This window comes from Callorhinus ursinus, unplaced genomic scaffold (genome assembly GCF_003265705.2).
Source record: "Callorhinus ursinus isolate GAN/ISIS: 27379988/994484 unplaced genomic scaffold, GSC_fseal_2.0 scaffold3, whole genome shotgun sequence".
NCBI classification, from domain to species: domain Eukaryota; kingdom Metazoa; phylum Chordata; class Mammalia; order Carnivora; family Otariidae; genus Callorhinus; species Callorhinus ursinus.
In genome coordinates, this window is record NW_027397065.1 from 24676049 (window position 1) to 24694059 (window position 18011).

Sequence of the window (18011 nt, forward strand, 5' to 3'; positions counted from 1 at the left end):
CACACACTGCCTGGAAACAAAACAAAAACCCCCTCCCACCACATCCCCAGTCTCTCTCACACACACACACACTTTGCCTGATTGACCCCTGGTTATCTTTTAGGACTCAGCTTAAATGTTACATTCTCTGGAAACTTTTTCCAGTATACTTGAGTCATGTTAGGTGTCACTCTTGTATGCTCCCACAGGACTGTGTGTTTCACCACTGTTGTCCCACATAGCACATATATAATATTCCTCTGAAGAAGCTTGCTATAAACCCCATGAAGGCATAGGTTGGGTCTTATTCATCATTCTTACATGACACCTAGCAGTCTGTCTAGAAAGTAACCCAGTAATATGTGCCAGGAGCGTTCAAATTAGGCATTGCACTGTAAGAAATCTATCCTGTGTAGAGATGAAGAGAACTGTGGGCAAAATCTTTCTCTCAGCTTTATCACCTGAAAAAATACTTTAAAAGACTTAAGTGTTCAATAATAACCATCGAGGAATTGGTCAAATATACTATGTTCATAAAATTCTATATAAAGTTAAAAACAATGCCTACGCTAGCATGTATTTTGTAATAAAGAGCATAGGATTGGTAAATTCTGAGGTTTTAGCTTAAGTTTTTATGAAATCTGCCTTTCACATTCCATGGAGAAAATAAAGAAGACTCACTTGAATTAAAGAAGTTATGAATGGTTGAATGAAATAAGGAAGAAGTACTTGGTATACAAGAGATGTTTGCTGATTGATCATTAAAAATTGTGGTAGAGAAGGTGACAATTATGAGAAGTTACGTGTAGTAATTGATAGGCAATTAAGGACAGATTTAAAACTAAGCATTCCTCTGAGGAAAAATATGTTTGTAGTGATCAATCTTTACGGGAAAATTTTTGCTTTAGGAGAATCATCTTGCATTCAGTATTACCTTCTTTTAAGATCAATAGGAGTTTTGGGTACTTCAGTATCATTTGTTGTGAGTATAGTGTTTCGCTTCAGACTGCATTCAACTGCATGTAACAAAAAGTGTGCTACATCGGCTTCCCAAGAAACCAAGTTTCAAAGTAGTAGGTAGTCTAGGCCTTGTGATGCATTCCATGAGGTCGTGAAAGGACCAGGCCCCAAGGACCAGGCCCCGTTTACCTCTCCGCTCTGCATTAGCCTGTGGTGGTTCTCCTGGTCTCAGGATTGTGCCTGGTTCTCTGGACATTGCATTGTGTTCCAGCCAGGAAGGGATAGGACAAGCAAAGGATGAAAGTTATGCCACTTGAGTCTGCTGACTTCTATTAAAGAGGATATAATAACTTTCTGGGAAGCTCCACTTGCTGAATTCTAATTACATTTCATTGGCCAGAACTGTGTCACGTAGCCACCTCAAGCATGGAGAATCAAGGGCTTTTTTTTTTTTTTAAGCCACGATTATTGTCTTCCTGAGTAAAATTGAGTTTCTGTCAGGAAAGGAGAATATGGGAATGGCTGTTGGGTAGGCAGCTAGCATTATCTGCTTATTAGGTTCATTAACTAGACAACTCAGGCCAGCTTCCATGTTTTCTGATCATGGACTACTCTTCCTTGCCCTCTTCTCTCAGACTGGAGTTGTATTCTGCACATTGTAGAAACAGGTCTGTGCTGAATAAATCAGTCCTGGGTGCTAGAAGCTTCTTAAAAGCTTGTTCTCAAGACTCTCCTACCAGTTAGGTAGGAAAATCATATCTAACACAATTATTAAAGAAACAGATTTTCCATTTATTCTAAAACCAAAACATAAGTAGATATTGCAAAATTAAGAATTGGGATAGAGGTAAAGTAAAAGCATATATGTCCTGTTGGGATTTGGGGTATTCATATATTAAGAAAATAGAATATTCTTAAATGTTTACTGTTTCTTAGTGACCTATTTAGGGTCATGTTAAAAGATACTTATTCCTTGGTTCAGGTAGTCAGCCATTCAATGACAGATTTATTTTGTGTTCCTGCCTTTGTAACACTGTGCTGGGATATGTTCATGTTTTCCTTCCCCCTTCATTTCTTGTTTTTTTTGTTTTTTGTTTTTTGTTTTTTTCTTTTTCTTTCTTGCTCAGAACCACATATCGGGTGTCTTCTATAAGTAGTCTGTGACTTGGACTGCTTGTATAGCCTACCTTTAAATAAAATCCTCAATCCTTTACCTGAAATCTTTTGTGAATTCAGAATTTTTATTTTCGAGGAACATAATATGCATATATGGCATATTATTACATAAATATTTAAGTCTGGGACAGGGTTCATTAAATAATTTAAAATTTCTGAATATTAAGATCAAGTAGAATAAATAATTTTATGTGGCTTCATGTCATTTCAGTTTGTTTTGCCACCAAGTGAGTTTTGAAAAAACCTGATTTTCAGAGTTTTTCAGATTTTGCAGGTAGAGACTATAGAACTATATAATAAAGGTTTGGAAGAATTATGAAAAAATTAGTTTAAAGTAATTAGCAAATTCCCTAATAAAGGCACAGTACAGGAGAAAGCACCATAACTCTTCTGACTTGCATTGGATTGTTACTAGCATCATGCTTAAGTGCCTCAACTTTTCCTCTTTGTCCGGCTTCCCATCCCTTCCAAAAATTGAAAAATGTCTGTCCAGAAACTTTTGCAGGTCAAGTGGTGCTGACTCTTCACCCTCTGTACCACATTCCAGAAGCACAGAGGTATTTAAGTGCTAACTTTTCTTCTTTATAAGAGTCCTTTCCTTGATTCTGCTTGTCTACTAGTGTTCTAGCTTCTTGAATATACATTAGGCTTCCTCATTATCAGAATTAAAAAAAAGAATTCTTATTCCTTTCTTGTACCTCCTGAAATAATAGTTCGTACAGTTTTGCATTAGGCAGTTTAAAGTTTATGATAGGCAGCTTTAAATAATATAACTGTATATTAATTATATATACATTTTTACTGTCATTTAGAAGTTTGGAAGAAAATGTTTGTCAGTAGGTTACCATCATTCTCACATACTGATTTCTGAAAGATTTACAGCGTGATCGAGTTTGTCTCCTTAGTGCTTTCAGGGCATGATATCTTAAATCATTCTTTTCATCAATTTTATGTGAACTTGAAAAAAATCTTCCTTGCCAGGCCCTTATAATTAGTCTGCTGTGATTTTGTTCCTAGGTACAAAATTATTTTAGATTTTATTAGCTTTAGATTTTATCTGTGGAAGTGCCTGAACAGACTGCATTTAAAATAGTAGTTTTAAGTTTTATTTCTTGGAAAGCAATGGCAAAGTAGTTATGTGTTCAGTGAACACCTGCTAAATTGCCTGGTTAGTCTGTGTTTTAATTGCCTTTTTATTGTTTATACTTTAAATCAAACTTTCTTAACTAGCTGTGTGGTTCTAGTTTGTTGTCAGATTATTATACAGTGAATTAAGTTTATACAAGGTGTTTTAGTTGTGTGGTTTGTCTAATGAAATCAAAGTGATTTTGTTTGTTGCTTCCAACATCTTGCAATTACCTCATCAAGGGTCATAATCGGGAGAGTGCAGAAGATGGAGAGGAAAAATGTGTGCCCTCTGTGTGTTGGATTATGATGAGATATTTTGTTACACTGTGAAGGTAGAGTTAGCATGGGGACTACCAACTGTAATCTGGGAAGGATTATAATAATTTTCAGTTATGATATTTGGAAATGCATAACTTGGTAGAACCTAAGAAAAACTTGGGAAAGGACATGAGATAGTGGCAAAGAAAAGCTGACATTAGTTTTGGTGTATCTGCCAGGTAATGCAAATCTTGAATGATTCCCTTCTGTTATTGCTGTGGTGCCAAAGGTTTTCCCCCTGTTAGTTGGAACTGTGTAATGCACCATGAAAGAGAGAAAGTCAATATCTGGACTACGAGTCATTTTTAAAAGTGATTTGTATTGGGGTTGGTGGGGGGAAGTGATGATTAAATGAGAGTCCTTAGCTGGTTTTTTTTTTTTTTTTTTTATTCTGGCTTCTTGCGCACTCAGTCCTCTGTTCTCTCTCTTCATTCCTCCCCGTGTCCATCATGTCTTCTGAAACTGGGGAGACAGGGCTAATTAACTCAAAGCAGTTCACAGCATAGACTGAAGTGATATGGCGTATTTCAAAGTCTTCTATTCTTCTGAACCAGATTTTTTTTCCTTCTAAATGCAGATTAATAAGGCGTGCACTACAAGACGAGCAAGGAAAAGGATTTTAGTGAAGGTATCCTGATCCTGAAAAAGTCAGGAAGGGCTTCAAGCCCATCTTGGACTTCAGAACACTTCACAACTTTGTGGTAAAAGAAAAATTTTAAATAGAGCCTTTGGACGTATTTACTTCATCCTTATTTGGAGAGCAGCATTATTTTATTATTTTATTTTATTTTAGACAAGAATATTGTATGTGAAATTAGGCTACTTTTCAAAGTAAAACATACCTGGGTTTTAGGGGTTTTTTTGTAGGTGCTTAAAATATACTCGAAGTATTATAGGTAGTTGGATGGCTTGTGTGTTTTTCTTCGAACCGCGTTCTTTATCCCTTGTGACATTGTGTTTGCCTTCACTGTAAGTGATGTTTTCTCTAGTGTTTTGTATCTTCTTCAGTCGGTTCATTGGATTGTAGAGTAGAATGTCTTTCCCAGGACCAGTATTGTGTCTAAAAGTGTTTTGAAAATAGAAAGTGGTTTGTGTTTTGTTGTTTTCATAATTTTACCTCTTATATGATGGCTCACTTGCATGGAGAGACATAGCACCAACATAAAGTTGTTTTTTTTTTTTTTCTTTTCACCTGAAAAACCTTACACAGGATAGATTTCTGTTGTTGGCAAAGATATACAAAGTGAATACAAACATATTTGCTGTGTCTGTCTTTAGTAACAAAACTTTATTTTACTGCATTAACTTTTAAGGTCTTTTTATTCATGAAAATCAGCCTGTTTATGTACTATGTGTTCCTCCAAAGTTACAGTGTTATAGTTATTGGAGAAATGAAATTTTCTCCCAGTAGATGAAAATTACATTTTGATTGAACATCATTCCTTATGCAGTCACCCATAAATATAATGCCTTCTGCTGTCTTTTCAGAAAATGGCTACAGATGTGATTTCTGAATTGACAAGAAAATAGAACATCTTAATGTTTTAGGTAAAACAGATGGTATTTTTGTTTTAGGCAAAACTCTCTCATAGTGAAAGCAACTTAATTGGTGACAAGACTCTTAGGGTCAGCCAAATTATGTGCAGCTTTTGTATCTGTTTCTTATTATTGCTTTAGTACCAAAGGTCTTAGAATAGTTGGAAAGGAGTATTTATCCTTCTTATTGCTGTTTTCTCTTATGCCCTTAAAATAGATGTAAGGTTTTTCAGGCCTGTTTTATTTATAAAAGTTGTAAAATTGCATGTTGATTCTACTTTGGTTAATATTTTGACTTTTAGAAGTGCTTTCCCCATTCCTGAAATATGTAGTTGTACTTTTGACAATTAATGCCTTATAGTATCAAGTTGCAGCTATAAAGAATATTTGCAGCAATAAATTCTGACAGCATTTATATACTATTTCGTTTCCATACCATTGAGCTTTGGGCAGATTTCATGGTCAGGTGCCTAAAAAGAGCACAGTATTGTGAAGGGAGCCCCGGACTGAGAGTCAGGGGCTCATTCTAGTCCCACCTCTGGCACTAACTAGCGTCATTTTTTTGAAACCTAATTCCATTTGCTACACGTGCTGGGGGAGAGGGATCCGAAGTAGGTGATAACTAGAGTTGCATCTAGCTAACAGTGGTTGTCTTGTCTGTTAACACATAAATCGTATATAAAACATTCATTTGGATAAACACTACGAAAGGAAGTTTTTACATAGAAAACTCAACCGTGGAAATTAAGCAAGCTCGTCCAATAACTGGGACATAGGAAACTATTTTCCGGAATAACACCACAATTGCAAAATGGAGACTTACTATAGCAATTCCCTTCCTACCACCTCTTATAAAAAGTTAGAACTTAGTGAAAGAACAGCTTGTGTTGTCATTATAGCAGCTCAGGAAGGTAGCCTCGATTTCATCTCAAAGAAACTCCCTTAAACCTCAGTCCTGCCATTGGAGGTGATTGGAAGGTTTCCGAGTGAAGGCTCTTTATGGGGTGGATACAGAGCACTCTGATGAAGCAGCAGACCGAGAGCCTTAGCGACATGGGGACTCTGATGGGACTCCTGAGTGCTGCGGACGGCGCATCTGCTTCTAGCGCATACACTGGTGGAAAATAGAACCACCCTCCTTACCTGCAAGGTTCCTTGGAGCCTGACTGCAGGAATTTAAATCCTGGCTCTCTCACTTAAGTGGCTCTGTGTCCGTGAGTGGATACTGAACCACTGTACACATCTGTAAAATAGGTATGAATGCCTGAATGCTAGGCAGTGTTCTAAAGGCAAATTAAGTGCAGCTGTTGGTGTAATTGGTATTGTTATTACCATTTTGGTTGAAAAACATTATACCACTTGCTGAGTCAAATTTACTATGAGTTAAAAATAGCAAAATTATTTCTTTATGGTAAAGTGCTATTTATGAATTACTGCATTGTCTATTAGTACTATAAACAAGCATAGTTGTTGTCATATTTTTCTGATTATTTTAAAAAATACATACTTTTCGTAGAAGAGGGTTTTACCTCCAGAAGTATTAAAAAATAGTTGCAGAATATTCACTCATAATACCAGAATCTAGAGGAAGTACCCTGTTAATAGTTTAACTTCTCTTCTGCTGAATGTACTCTGTTGTTAAATATATCTGCAGAATTCTTAATTTCAAATATTTCTCCTTAGAGAGTTTCATTCTGTTTAATTTTAATGTATTCAGTTTCTGTGGTGAAATTGTTCATCCTTTCACCTACTTAGGAGAAGTCTTATCAGTTAAACTCCAGTATCTAGAGCATGTGTAGTTCTCATTCTTTTGTCTTTTTCTCCTTGGTGTTTAATCATGAGGCTCTGTTTTTGGGATGTCTCGAAATTTTGTATTAAGTGGTAGATATTGAGTATGAAATTTATGTAGTCTCCAGAAAATACTTTCTTCTGGAAAGCGTTCAGTCTTCCTCTAATCAAGCATTATGCTAAACTGAGGCTAATTCATGTCTTGTTCATCTAGTTCTCCAAGTTTTCAGCTAATAGTCTTGGATATTCTGTGGACCCTACTCCCTGGTAGGTTCTGAAATGTCATGAGGGGGCACATGTGTGGCTCAGTCGGTTGAGTGTCTGACTCTTGGTTTCGGCTCAGGTCATGATCTCAGGGATGGAGTGTCACATTGGCCTCTGCCCTCAGAGGGGAGTCTGCTTGAGATTCTCTCTCCCTCTCCTTCTGCCCCTTCCCCCCCCCCCACTCTCTCTCTCTCTCAAATAAATCAATCTTTACATAAAATATCTTGAGATGTCTCTGCTCTACTTTTCATCAGCTTTCTGTTGAGGGTTTAAGCTTCCCTTTCTGTACAGCAGCCCAATATTTGCCACGTGTACTGATGAGAAAGCTACGTGTATACTTGAAGCGTCCTGAGTCCTCACCAAATGCTTTTCAGCCACTCTGCTCCCACAGTGACCCTCCTCTAGGCTTTGTGTGGAACTCAGCCATTCTCAGGCTGAGAATTGGCATGCCCCAGGGTAAAATGGCTAGAGAAGAAAGCTCACATCTCTGAAGTTCTTTGCACCCCTCGGCAGTGTTCTCTGTTGCCTGCAAACGATTATCGCATCTCTCTGGGTTTTCTAGTAGGCCAGTAGAAGTGGATCTCTTGCCTGTCAGCTCCTCCGTCTCTCCGAGAGCCGTGTCTCCTAGAGGCTGAAGCAGCCCTGATTTTTCAACTTCAGTCTGACAGTTGAAAAAGATTCACTTTCTCTACTTGGGCATTTATGTTTCTATTGATTTGTAAGAGCACTTTACAAATTTCCCAAATTTGATTTTCTTTTCTTTTTGGATTCTTTAACCTTAAGGTAGAAAATGCTTAAGCTTTTGTTATCAATTCTGCTAGCCTTTCACTTCGCTATTTTTGTACTGTTATGGTTAGAGAGACCCTTTGTGCCACAGAGGACATACTTATCTTTTTCTACTAATCTTACATCATTTTTTATGTTTCCACATTTTTTTAATCTAGAATCAGTGTTGGCATATTGTTTTAATGTGTCTGTTTAACCATTTGTCTTGCCTGTCTATTATTATAGATATAGAATTGTTTTTTGCTCTTTCTCCCAACAAAAGGTTTTCAGTGAGATTTTGATTAGCATTGCATAAGATTCATGAATTAACTTTTTATGTCTCCCAATAAAGTTTTGTCATCTTCTGTATATACAATCATTTGGTGTAAAATTAATTTCCTATTTTGAATACTCTCCTGATTCTTAATCATTCTGCCACCTTCTTGTGTGCATCGCAGGATGCTCTGTGCGTACCTTTGTCTTATTACCTACCCTATTGTATTGAACTTAACAGTTTCCGTCTCTCTCTTCTAGATTGTAGGTGCTTCCACGACAGGGACTATGTAATCACACTCATGAGTTTGTAACTACACATAACAGGAGGTATCCTTCTCTCCACCATGTGGTTACTTTGTACATGTGCGTATTATATGCACCTGTGCATTTATTTCCCCCCTCCCATGTTATCTGAACTCTCGTTTCAAGGAATCTTTGTTATCACATACGTAGTTTAGTTAATTTCTGTCATTTAGACTTTTATATGCCTTACACCAATAAGCATTTAAGGCAGCTCAGTGACCTGGGTTAATTAAAACACTTCACCATCCAGTGTGATTCATGTACCAGAGTCCCTGGTCAGGACGCCAGGAGGATTTTGTAAGGAAAAGGAGAGATTTAATTGCTCTTGGGATTCTACTTTGTGTCAGGTCTGAGCTATGTGATTTTCCAAACATTTTATCATTTAACTCCAATAAGAGTCTTATCTCCTGATTTTATAGATGAGGATATTAAGACTTGGAGAAATGAAATACCTTGCCCAAAGCCTCTCAAATTCTAAGGCCCGTTGTGGAGTTTTCAGCTTGAATTTGTTTGATTCCAGAACCCAGGAATCATAGAACTCTGTGATTTTTGAGACCTGTCATGTGTCAAAATCGCTTTTTGTTTTTAATATCTTGATTCTTTTCCCCTTAGCGACTAACATTGTAAGCATTATGTTTTTAAATAGAGAAAACTAGGTGGACTATATCAGAAAGACTTCAAGTCTAGAAATTGAAATTTTTACAAACATATAAATCTGTATATTTCCACCTTCAGAAAATTCTCTAAGTTTACTACTACTCTTTAGATTATGCTCCACTGATGAGGCTACTTAGGGAAGATGAATATATTCTTATTTGATATGAATTTTTTTACTATGCTGTCATTGATTAAGAATCAGACACACTGAGCTCTAGCCTGCTTTATTCTAAACTTTCTCTGTGATCTTGGATCTGTCATTTCTCCTGTCTTTGAAAAGGGGTTAATTATATAGCTTGTCGACCTTAAAAGCATTTTTTTGTGGAATTAAAATTATCAAAATGAAAATGATCTGATAAAATTATAAAGCCCCGTACTAGTAGGCATTATTTATAAATGATACATTCTCCTAGTGGGATTTTTGTGCATTACTCATTTATCAACTATTTATTGAATGTTTTTCTGTGTCAGGTACTACACTAGGCACGTGAAGTTACAATGATTTTTCATATAACCTGGTGTTTGCTTACTTGATTTTAAACACTTAAAGGGGACTTGCAGATACTCCTCATTTTTATCTCCCTTACACAGTCATAAATATATGTAATGCTTTTTAAATGTTTTCCTTGAATATTGTTTTGCTTACCTCATGTCGTGAGGTCATAAGATGAGCTCCTTGGTGTATATTGCAAGATTTTTTCTGTTCCAGTGTTCCAGTTTATAAATTTTCATTTACAAATATAATATGTTGAAATGCAAATAGCTTTCTGTGAATCCTGAACTTCCCAAAGAAAGAGACTCCATGGGGATCTTTGGCATCAGTGAGGAAAAAAAATTCTCCACATATGAATTTGGAACTAAGGAAATCTCCACAGGAAACCCATTGTCAAAAAGGTACTTAATGAGCTTGACCTGTGAGTAAAATAGTTAAGAAGATGGCTAAGGGGGTAAGGTCAAGTTCAAAGCCTTATTGTGGCACTTTTTGCTGGGTGAGTATTACCTGTATACCTAACCGCAGTTTCCTGCCTGTCCGGTGGGAAAGATGAAAGGCTGTACCTTACAAATTGCCTATACAGGCTCGAGGGCTGGGCCGCACAGACAGGAAGCATGCTAAGTGGTAACTCCAAGGTCACTCTGACCATGAGGCATACTCCTTCCGCTCTGCCCTTCATCCAGTCCTAGAAGGAGGTCCATGTGCTCCTAGACTCTTGTTCAGAGTTGGCACCAATTAGATTTGCCTTAGAGAGAGAGTGCCACAGTCATCTTTTTTAACATGGCATGAATCATTTCTACAAAAGGGATGAAGGAATTCTAAATATACTCATCCTCGATAGAGTCTTCAAGGACAGAACCACATTTACAATGGAATTCTAGTTCTTCCATAAAATGATTCCCAATTTGACTACAAAGCATGTAGATGTCCTTTCATTTTTCTCTCAAAGTAGATCATAGTCTGTCATTTAATTTGATGGGCAGGTAGCATATGAATGCTTTGCCTTTGTGAGGTGAGGGTTGTTCCTTGTACACAGAGAATTGAGATCATTGCTGTAAGCCCAAGTTAACGGGGCTAGTGTCATAATGAGAATGAGAAGTCTGGATGTGACCTGGTGGTAGATGACAGGAAGAAACTAATGTAAATGTGGGGAAAATCGAGGGGGGAAAAAGGAGCTTCCTTTACAGTTACTTACAAGATAAAATAGAAATTAACTATCCCCATTTTTAGTATATAAGTATTACTCTCCTCTTCTTTAGTGTGAATCAGATATTAATTTTCAGTAACTGAGTTTTATATTTAGGATATTGAAACCTGTTGGTTTCATTCACAGCGGATGAGTTTAAATGGACTCCTATTTAGGGATGTTGGCAGTATAACAAATGTTTGACTACCAAACATAATAAAAATGAACATTTAGTTAATTTTTGATTGTGTACTTATTTCCAAAGGAAAATATTTCATATGTGATTATACTTTCTCTGTACTCTACTTAAAATGTATGTAGATAAGAGTTGTGTGTATGTCAGGTAAATTTATGCTGTGGTGCGCTTGAAGAACATGGTGTGAATCTCTAATTATGTTAAAAAAATGATTTTCTTAGTGCAACATTATACTCATTATGTACTCTACACATTTAGTTTTTTAATAGATTCCTGGCATGATAATTATATAATCATTCAGTACAGTAGAAGCATCATTATGGTCACATACTAATTAGCTACCAAAATGAAACAAAACAGACCCTAGTTCACAGCTTATTATAAAAAGCGATTTAATATAAAAAACCAAATGTATGGTTAAAATTATTATTTGCTTTAAATGTGAATCTTTTTCCCCCTATGGGACATGGGAAGGAATCCATGTTCTGGATGCTTATTACCTAATTTATTTCTTGGGCACATGTTACATTTTATTATCAGAGCCCTTATGACCAGACCTGTATAGTAGAGCATCCAACGAACCTGCCAGTAGGAATTCTAGGCTCAGTACCTGGGTGTGCCTCAGGGCTTCTGCAGAATCAGGATACTGGCCCGAGTCTTCAGACCATATTATCTCTAAGCCTCTGGGAACATGGGGTTAAGCAGTAAATCACTCATTTCTGGGATGCTGGCTTAAACATCTTTGGTGCTGAGGATAGGTGATCCTCAACTGTTTTTCTTCCGCATGTTGCACATTAGGAATATAGTATTTTCTTGCTGGTAACAATGAATCCTGGCAGTTGTGATTCTCCAGGTGTGTTTGTGATGGGACGATTCAGGTGACACATAAGCTCTAGTAGAGGGCAGTAGGAGGGTGCCAATAGGTTGGCAGATCCCTCAGGTAAGTCTGTTAAGCATTGCCCTCACTATCCTTTAGAATTGCTTCTGTGGATAAAATAGGGTTTTACTCAGTATGTCAAGACTTCAGTGTCCTTTGTAAATATGTTTTTGACTACACAGCTTCAGCCACTCCTCTCGTACATCTGTGGAATCTCGGTGAACATAAGTGATGTAAGCTAGGTTGTGTGATCCTGGTGCATACTATAAGCCATTAAGAATTAGAGACATTTTTATTGCTGTGTTGTCGCTTTTGGTATCTCAGAATACTATTTCCATCATAAGAGCTACCTTTTATAAGGTATAAAACCTTATATATACCCTTTATAAGTCAAACATTTTATAGATTTTATGCTACATGCTCTTTCTTTTGTGTTTTCCTGTTGTCCTTCACTTTAGTTTTGACCACTGCAGGTATTAATTTTACTTCTTATGTGATTTGCAATGCAATTGAAATACACAGAACACACGTAAAATAAAAGAGCATGACTGCGCTTTCTAATGCACTAAATACACAATATTAGTTAGTGTCTCTCATCTTTGATGTAGCTGCTATGGGTCGGGGAGATGGGGTTGCTATGTGGCTATTCAGTTCTGTGTTCCTGCAGTTACAAAATTGTATAGGAAACCAAAATATTTCGATCAAGAAAGTATTCACTAATGAATCAGTGAGTTATATTATTCAAACATCCTCTTTGAAATATCTTTTGATTTATTTGAAGATAATATGATTCAAATTGATCATAAAATCATAAATCTTTCAAAGACTATTTCATGAAGTCTGTGATATGATGGTCTAGAACATTTCTGCTCACAGGCAAAGCCATGAAACAGTAAGGATCTCCAATTAAGAATTCTTTGAATATCAAAGAAATTAAGAAGAGGACCTTAGGAAAAACGATGAAGTCCTTGAATATTTTTTACAAATGTAGTTATGTTTAAAACCATCCTATAAAAATTAAATGTGTGAAGGGTGTCATAATGTGCTAATATAAAATATTGTTGGAAAAAGTCTGCCAGAAACTCCAGTTCATTCATTTTTTGCTCATTCTAAGAATTGCATGTAGTTTAAAATAATTGTCTAAACTTATTTTAATAGTGTGTGTTGTCCTTTTTCTAGTTAGGCCCAGTCAAATCTTTTTTAGCACTATTTGTTATAAAATTTTAACCCCCTTTTTAAGTGGAGTTACTTCAAATGATCTTTTTTCCAGAACCAACTCTTGGGGAATAAGGACCCCATGTATATAAAATAAATGTGTGATTCTGTGGGGATAGCCATACGTTTTTGTTGTCTTTTAGTGGTCTAAAATGAATGTCAGGATTTTAATTGAAATTAATTGTGGCTAAAGTACAAATAGGCAATGTATGTGTTTTCTTACTCAGCAAGCTTAGGCAGGGATCAGGAAATTAATCGTATAAAGCTGATTATTTTAGAAAGGCTAATAAAACCATGTGTTATATAGGTCATTTTCTGGGCCATGGAAATAACTTTATTGTAGTTCTATTAATGTCTTCCATTTGTATAACATTTTGTTCTTAGAAAGTGAATCATTATTTCATTACCCTTTGTACTGTGTGTTATTTGTGATGAAATTGCGTGTTCTCCAAAAATTTTACCAGAATGTTCCTTGTAAGACCTTTCCATGTGTTGACTCTATGTCTACAAGCTGAGTCCTTACACATAGTGTAAAAGAAGTAGAAATACTGTTTTAAGACCCAAGTAGTGAAGCAGCTGTTTTTGCAGGTATCTTGTGGTCTGTAATCCTTCAGAACAAGACCGAATCTCAGTAGTCTCAGTCTATGTGAGTTCCCCCACAGCACAAGTGTCTTCTGCTTCCGGAAAGCCTGTGGAAATTCAGATGGGTGCAGTTTGGAATACAGCAAGTACTATTTCACAGACAGCCTATGAGGTATGTTTTTGCCGTAGAACTTAAAGAGGCACCATTAAAAAAGCATAGTCAGTATGTAGTTTATATCTGTATCCATGCCCCCTCAAGCCGTCAAATTGGTGTATGTGAAGTGGTTAAAGCTGTGGATACCAGAGGATTGAACTGACCAGTTAAGTGACACTAAAGGAAAAGAGATCCTGTGTTTCCTAGAATACTAATATCTTCGTTCTTGTGTATATCACATGTTATTATGAGTATGTTATTAGCATGTATATTGTATATCTTTGTAAGTATTAGAACTTTTTCCTGAAGTAATGAAGTCATCATTACCTAAAAAATTTTGAAATTTTTCGTTTAACTCAATTTAGTAACAGTTATGCACACTGAAGTTGAGATAAATAACACCTTTTCTAAATGACTTCAGGTACTTTCAGCGTTTCATTGCAAAGGTGACATGACATACCATAAAAGAAGGACTTCTTAAAATAGAGGAAGGTGCTTTTTACCTGAGATACAACTGTGGAAAACCTGGCCTGAAGTAATAGACATTTTTGGAGAAAATTTCTTAAAGTAATATTAAACTGGACCCCCACATCACTAGAAAAGTTGAATTTTTGGAGTCTCGAGTGCAAGTTAAACTGTACTTCTGAAGACACAATGATAAGCTGGGAACTCTAAATGAGAATTACTTTGCTTGTTAAAAGCTCTTGCTGGCTGCTTTCATAAATTCATAATCCTTTAGTTAGAAAGGAGAAGATAATAGAAGTTTTGGTCAGATGTTACAGGAAACAACCTATCTAGAAAAGGGAGGAATAACTCCTAGAAGGCAGAGGTTACGACTTACGGTGTGTGTGCATCCTCTGTGCTTTGTCTGCTGGACCCCAGGCATTCGATGGCCACTGTTAACGTGCCTAATATTTATAGTATTACGTTTACCACTTTTATTTTTAATGTACTTGAAACCATAGTATGAAAAGATTCCTGATAATTAAGAAAAATCGTTGTTCACCTAAAGCTCCTACCTTCATGAAGAATTTTCTCCTCTGAGCATCCATTACGAGCACCATAGGACAATTGAGGATGCTCGTATTAATTTCATATATTGAGTGAAAGCATTCATGCCTTTGATAGTCCTACCAACTTGAAGTTATTAGATTCCCTGGATAAACGGAAATGTGGATACTCTACCCATAAATTCTGAAAACATCTTTATAGTAGAGTATTAAGTTCTTTTTAAAATATGATAGTTTTGTTGTTGTTGTTCTTACTAGATGTATAAATGCTTTTCTTTCAGTAGATTGCATTTCTCTTTAAAAAAATTCTCTCCTCTGTCTTTTAAAGATCTCTTTCCTAGTGCAGATGCCACCACTCGGACTGAAAGTGTATAGAATTTTGGAATCAGCAAGTTCAGACCCACATTTAGCTGAGTATGTCCTGCATAATGGTAATGTAAAAGATAAAGGAATTTTCAACATGAAGAACGTAAAAAGTACTGAAGAAGATATAACTCTGGAGAACTCCTTTGTTAAACTTCGGTTTGATCAGTCTGGGCTTTTGGAGGTATGTTCTGAATAGTTTTCAAATTCATGAAAGGCTTATCACTTTTATTATAATATGTGCAGATTACATATTTCGAGGGGGGAAAGTCGATGCAAATACTCTGGGAGAAAGGATGGATGAGCTATATGTATCTGATTTATGTGGTCCACTGTGACCACTTGCTCCTAACAAGGGTGGTGTGTGGGTGGTGCTGCTCCGTGAACTGTTACTGGTCCACACGATAAGTATTGAAGCTGTGATGGTTGAGAAAAATGTTTGTGGAAACTCTGAAAGCACAATGACACAATAAATTTATGCCTGCTGAATCTAATAATAAAAAATTTGAGTGTATATTTTGTATATCACTTTAAATTTAACTTTTCTAGTAATTCACTCTTATTGTACTTCACAAAAATATTGGTCCATGCATACTGGAAATAAAAAAATAAACCTGCTTCTTCAGTACAGAAAGTCTGAGAAACACTGGTCTACATCTCTTAATTTGTGTATCTCTTTCTTCCTTAATGAAGTGTGTTCTGACTTTTTGTTTCTATTGTGAAAGTTTTAAATTCTAAGTATTAGCTATAAAAGTATACTTTTAAATATAAGATTTGGGGTGTTCATCCAAGAATCATGAACATTAGAGGCTGAATGTTAGCATTTTTCTGTCTGTCTTGAGGTTTTTTGGTGTTTTTTCTTTAATCAACATATACATGGAACCAGATACAACATCATTAAAATCTTAATATAGTGAGTTGCTTTTAAACATTGTTTTTATCCTTAGGAAATGATAAATAAAGAAGACAGTAAACATCATGAAGTAAAAGTGCAATTTTCATGGTATGGAACCACCAGTAAAAAGGACAAAAGTGGTGCCTACCTCTTCTTACCTGATGGGGAAGCCAAGGTAAGTGCCAATGAACTGAGCTGTGAATAAGCATTTATTGAAAGAGTAATGAAGAAAATAATAAGTTCATCTCATTATTTTGTCATCTGTTAGGTATAGATGAGTTGGTTCCACTATTATATTTCCTTATTGACACTTGGCAAGTGGTAGTCGTGAATATTAGGTAAATAATTTTGCAGGGTTGGAATTCACTAAGGTGCTACAATGAACAGTTGCTCTCCATGGAAAGAAGCCAGATTTGATGGAGGGTTCAGGTGCTGTTGTGGTGTTCTGTACATATGTGGCACAGCATATATACAGAGACAAATTATCTAGCCATAGGAGAAGAATAAATTGCCCAATGGGCCATTTTTCTCCTTAACTTTCAGCACTTTAAAAAACAAAAAAATTGGGCGCCTGGGTGGCTCAGTTGGTTAAGCGACTGCCTTCGGCTCAGGTCATGATCCTGGAGTCCTGGGATCGAGTCCCGCATCGGGCTCCCGGCTCAGCAGGGAGTCTGCTTCTCCCTCTGACCCTCTTCCCTCTCATGCTCTCTATCTCTCATTCTCTCTCTCTCTCAAATAAATAAATAAAATCTTTAAAAATAAAATAAATAAATAAAAATGTTTCCCTCCCCTTGACTGTAAAGGTGTAATATATACAAGTTTTGGCACATTTTTGAAAATGCAGAAAACTGAAGAAAACAATAAAATTTACCAACTATTCCGAAGGCCATGCAAACCACTGCCAACATTTTGATGTATTTTTTATTGTCTTACTATGCATATCCCTTTCTCCCCCATTTTCAAGTTTTGTCTTCCTACATTTACATATTTTTTCATTGTGACAGTGCTCACAATCAAATGGTATATTCTTCGAAAACACAATTTTAATATATACTGTTGTGATTAAAGGTCTGAGGGTCCAATGTCTAACATGGGGACTATAGTTGATAACACCGTATTATATGATATGCTGAGAGAGTAGAACTTAAATGTTCTCACACACAAAAATGTTGTATATATGTGGAAAAAAAAAAGAATTTCCTATTGTTGCATATGTAGATTTTCTCCCAATACCTCAATACTTCACTACTGTAACATTGTGAGAAGCTTTCTTTGTAGCATTCTTTCTATGCAGTGATGATTATTTCCTGAGAATAACTTTCTAGAAGAGTCATTTTGTGTCAGTGGATGAGGCCTTTAAGACTTGATACGTACTGGGGCGCCTGGGTGGCTCTGTCATTAAGTTAAGTGTCTGCCTTCAGCTCCAGTCATGATCCCAGGATCCTGGGATTGAGCCCCGCATCGGGCTCCCTGCCCAGTGGGAAGCCTGCTTCTCCCTCTCGCACTCCCCCTGCTTGTGTTCCCTCTCTAGCTGTGTTTCTCTCTGTCAAATAAATGAATAAAACCTTAAAAAAAAAAAAAAAAACAAAACTTGATACGTACCATTTCTCTGTCCTCTAAAGTGATTGCGTAAATTTTCACTCCCACCAGCATTTTTGAGAGTAGCTCTCTAATACAGCACTCCAAGCACTGAGAATCAGCCATATCAAAAGCTTTACCTATAATAATGGGTGAAAAATATTTTACTGTTAAGTTTTTGTGATTATTAGGGAAGCTAAACTTATACATTTATTTCTCTCTCCTATATCTTTTGTGAGTTTCCTATATAAGTCCTTTGATCATTTTTCTACTGGTATGACTTACGGATCTATAAGCATTCTTTATATATGG

General features: G+C 36.3%; 1 protein-coding gene across 5 annotated transcripts in view; it reads left to right on the plus strand.

Annotated features, from left to right (window-relative positions):
- MAN2A1 (mannosidase alpha class 2A member 1) overlaps nt 1-18011 on the plus strand; it is a 165385-nt gene that overhangs the window by 105179 nt on the left and 42195 nt on the right. For all 5 annotated transcript variants that reach the window (XM_073888998.1, XM_025866876.2, XM_073889008.1 and 2 more), the window contains 3 exons: nt 13706-13871; nt 15192-15410; nt 16174-16296. In XM_073888998.1, the coding sequence (XP_073745099.1) occupies nt 13706-13871; nt 15192-15410; nt 16174-16296 (508 nt within the window). The remainder of the gene's footprint in view (nt 1-13705; nt 13872-15191; nt 15411-16173; nt 16297-18011) is intronic.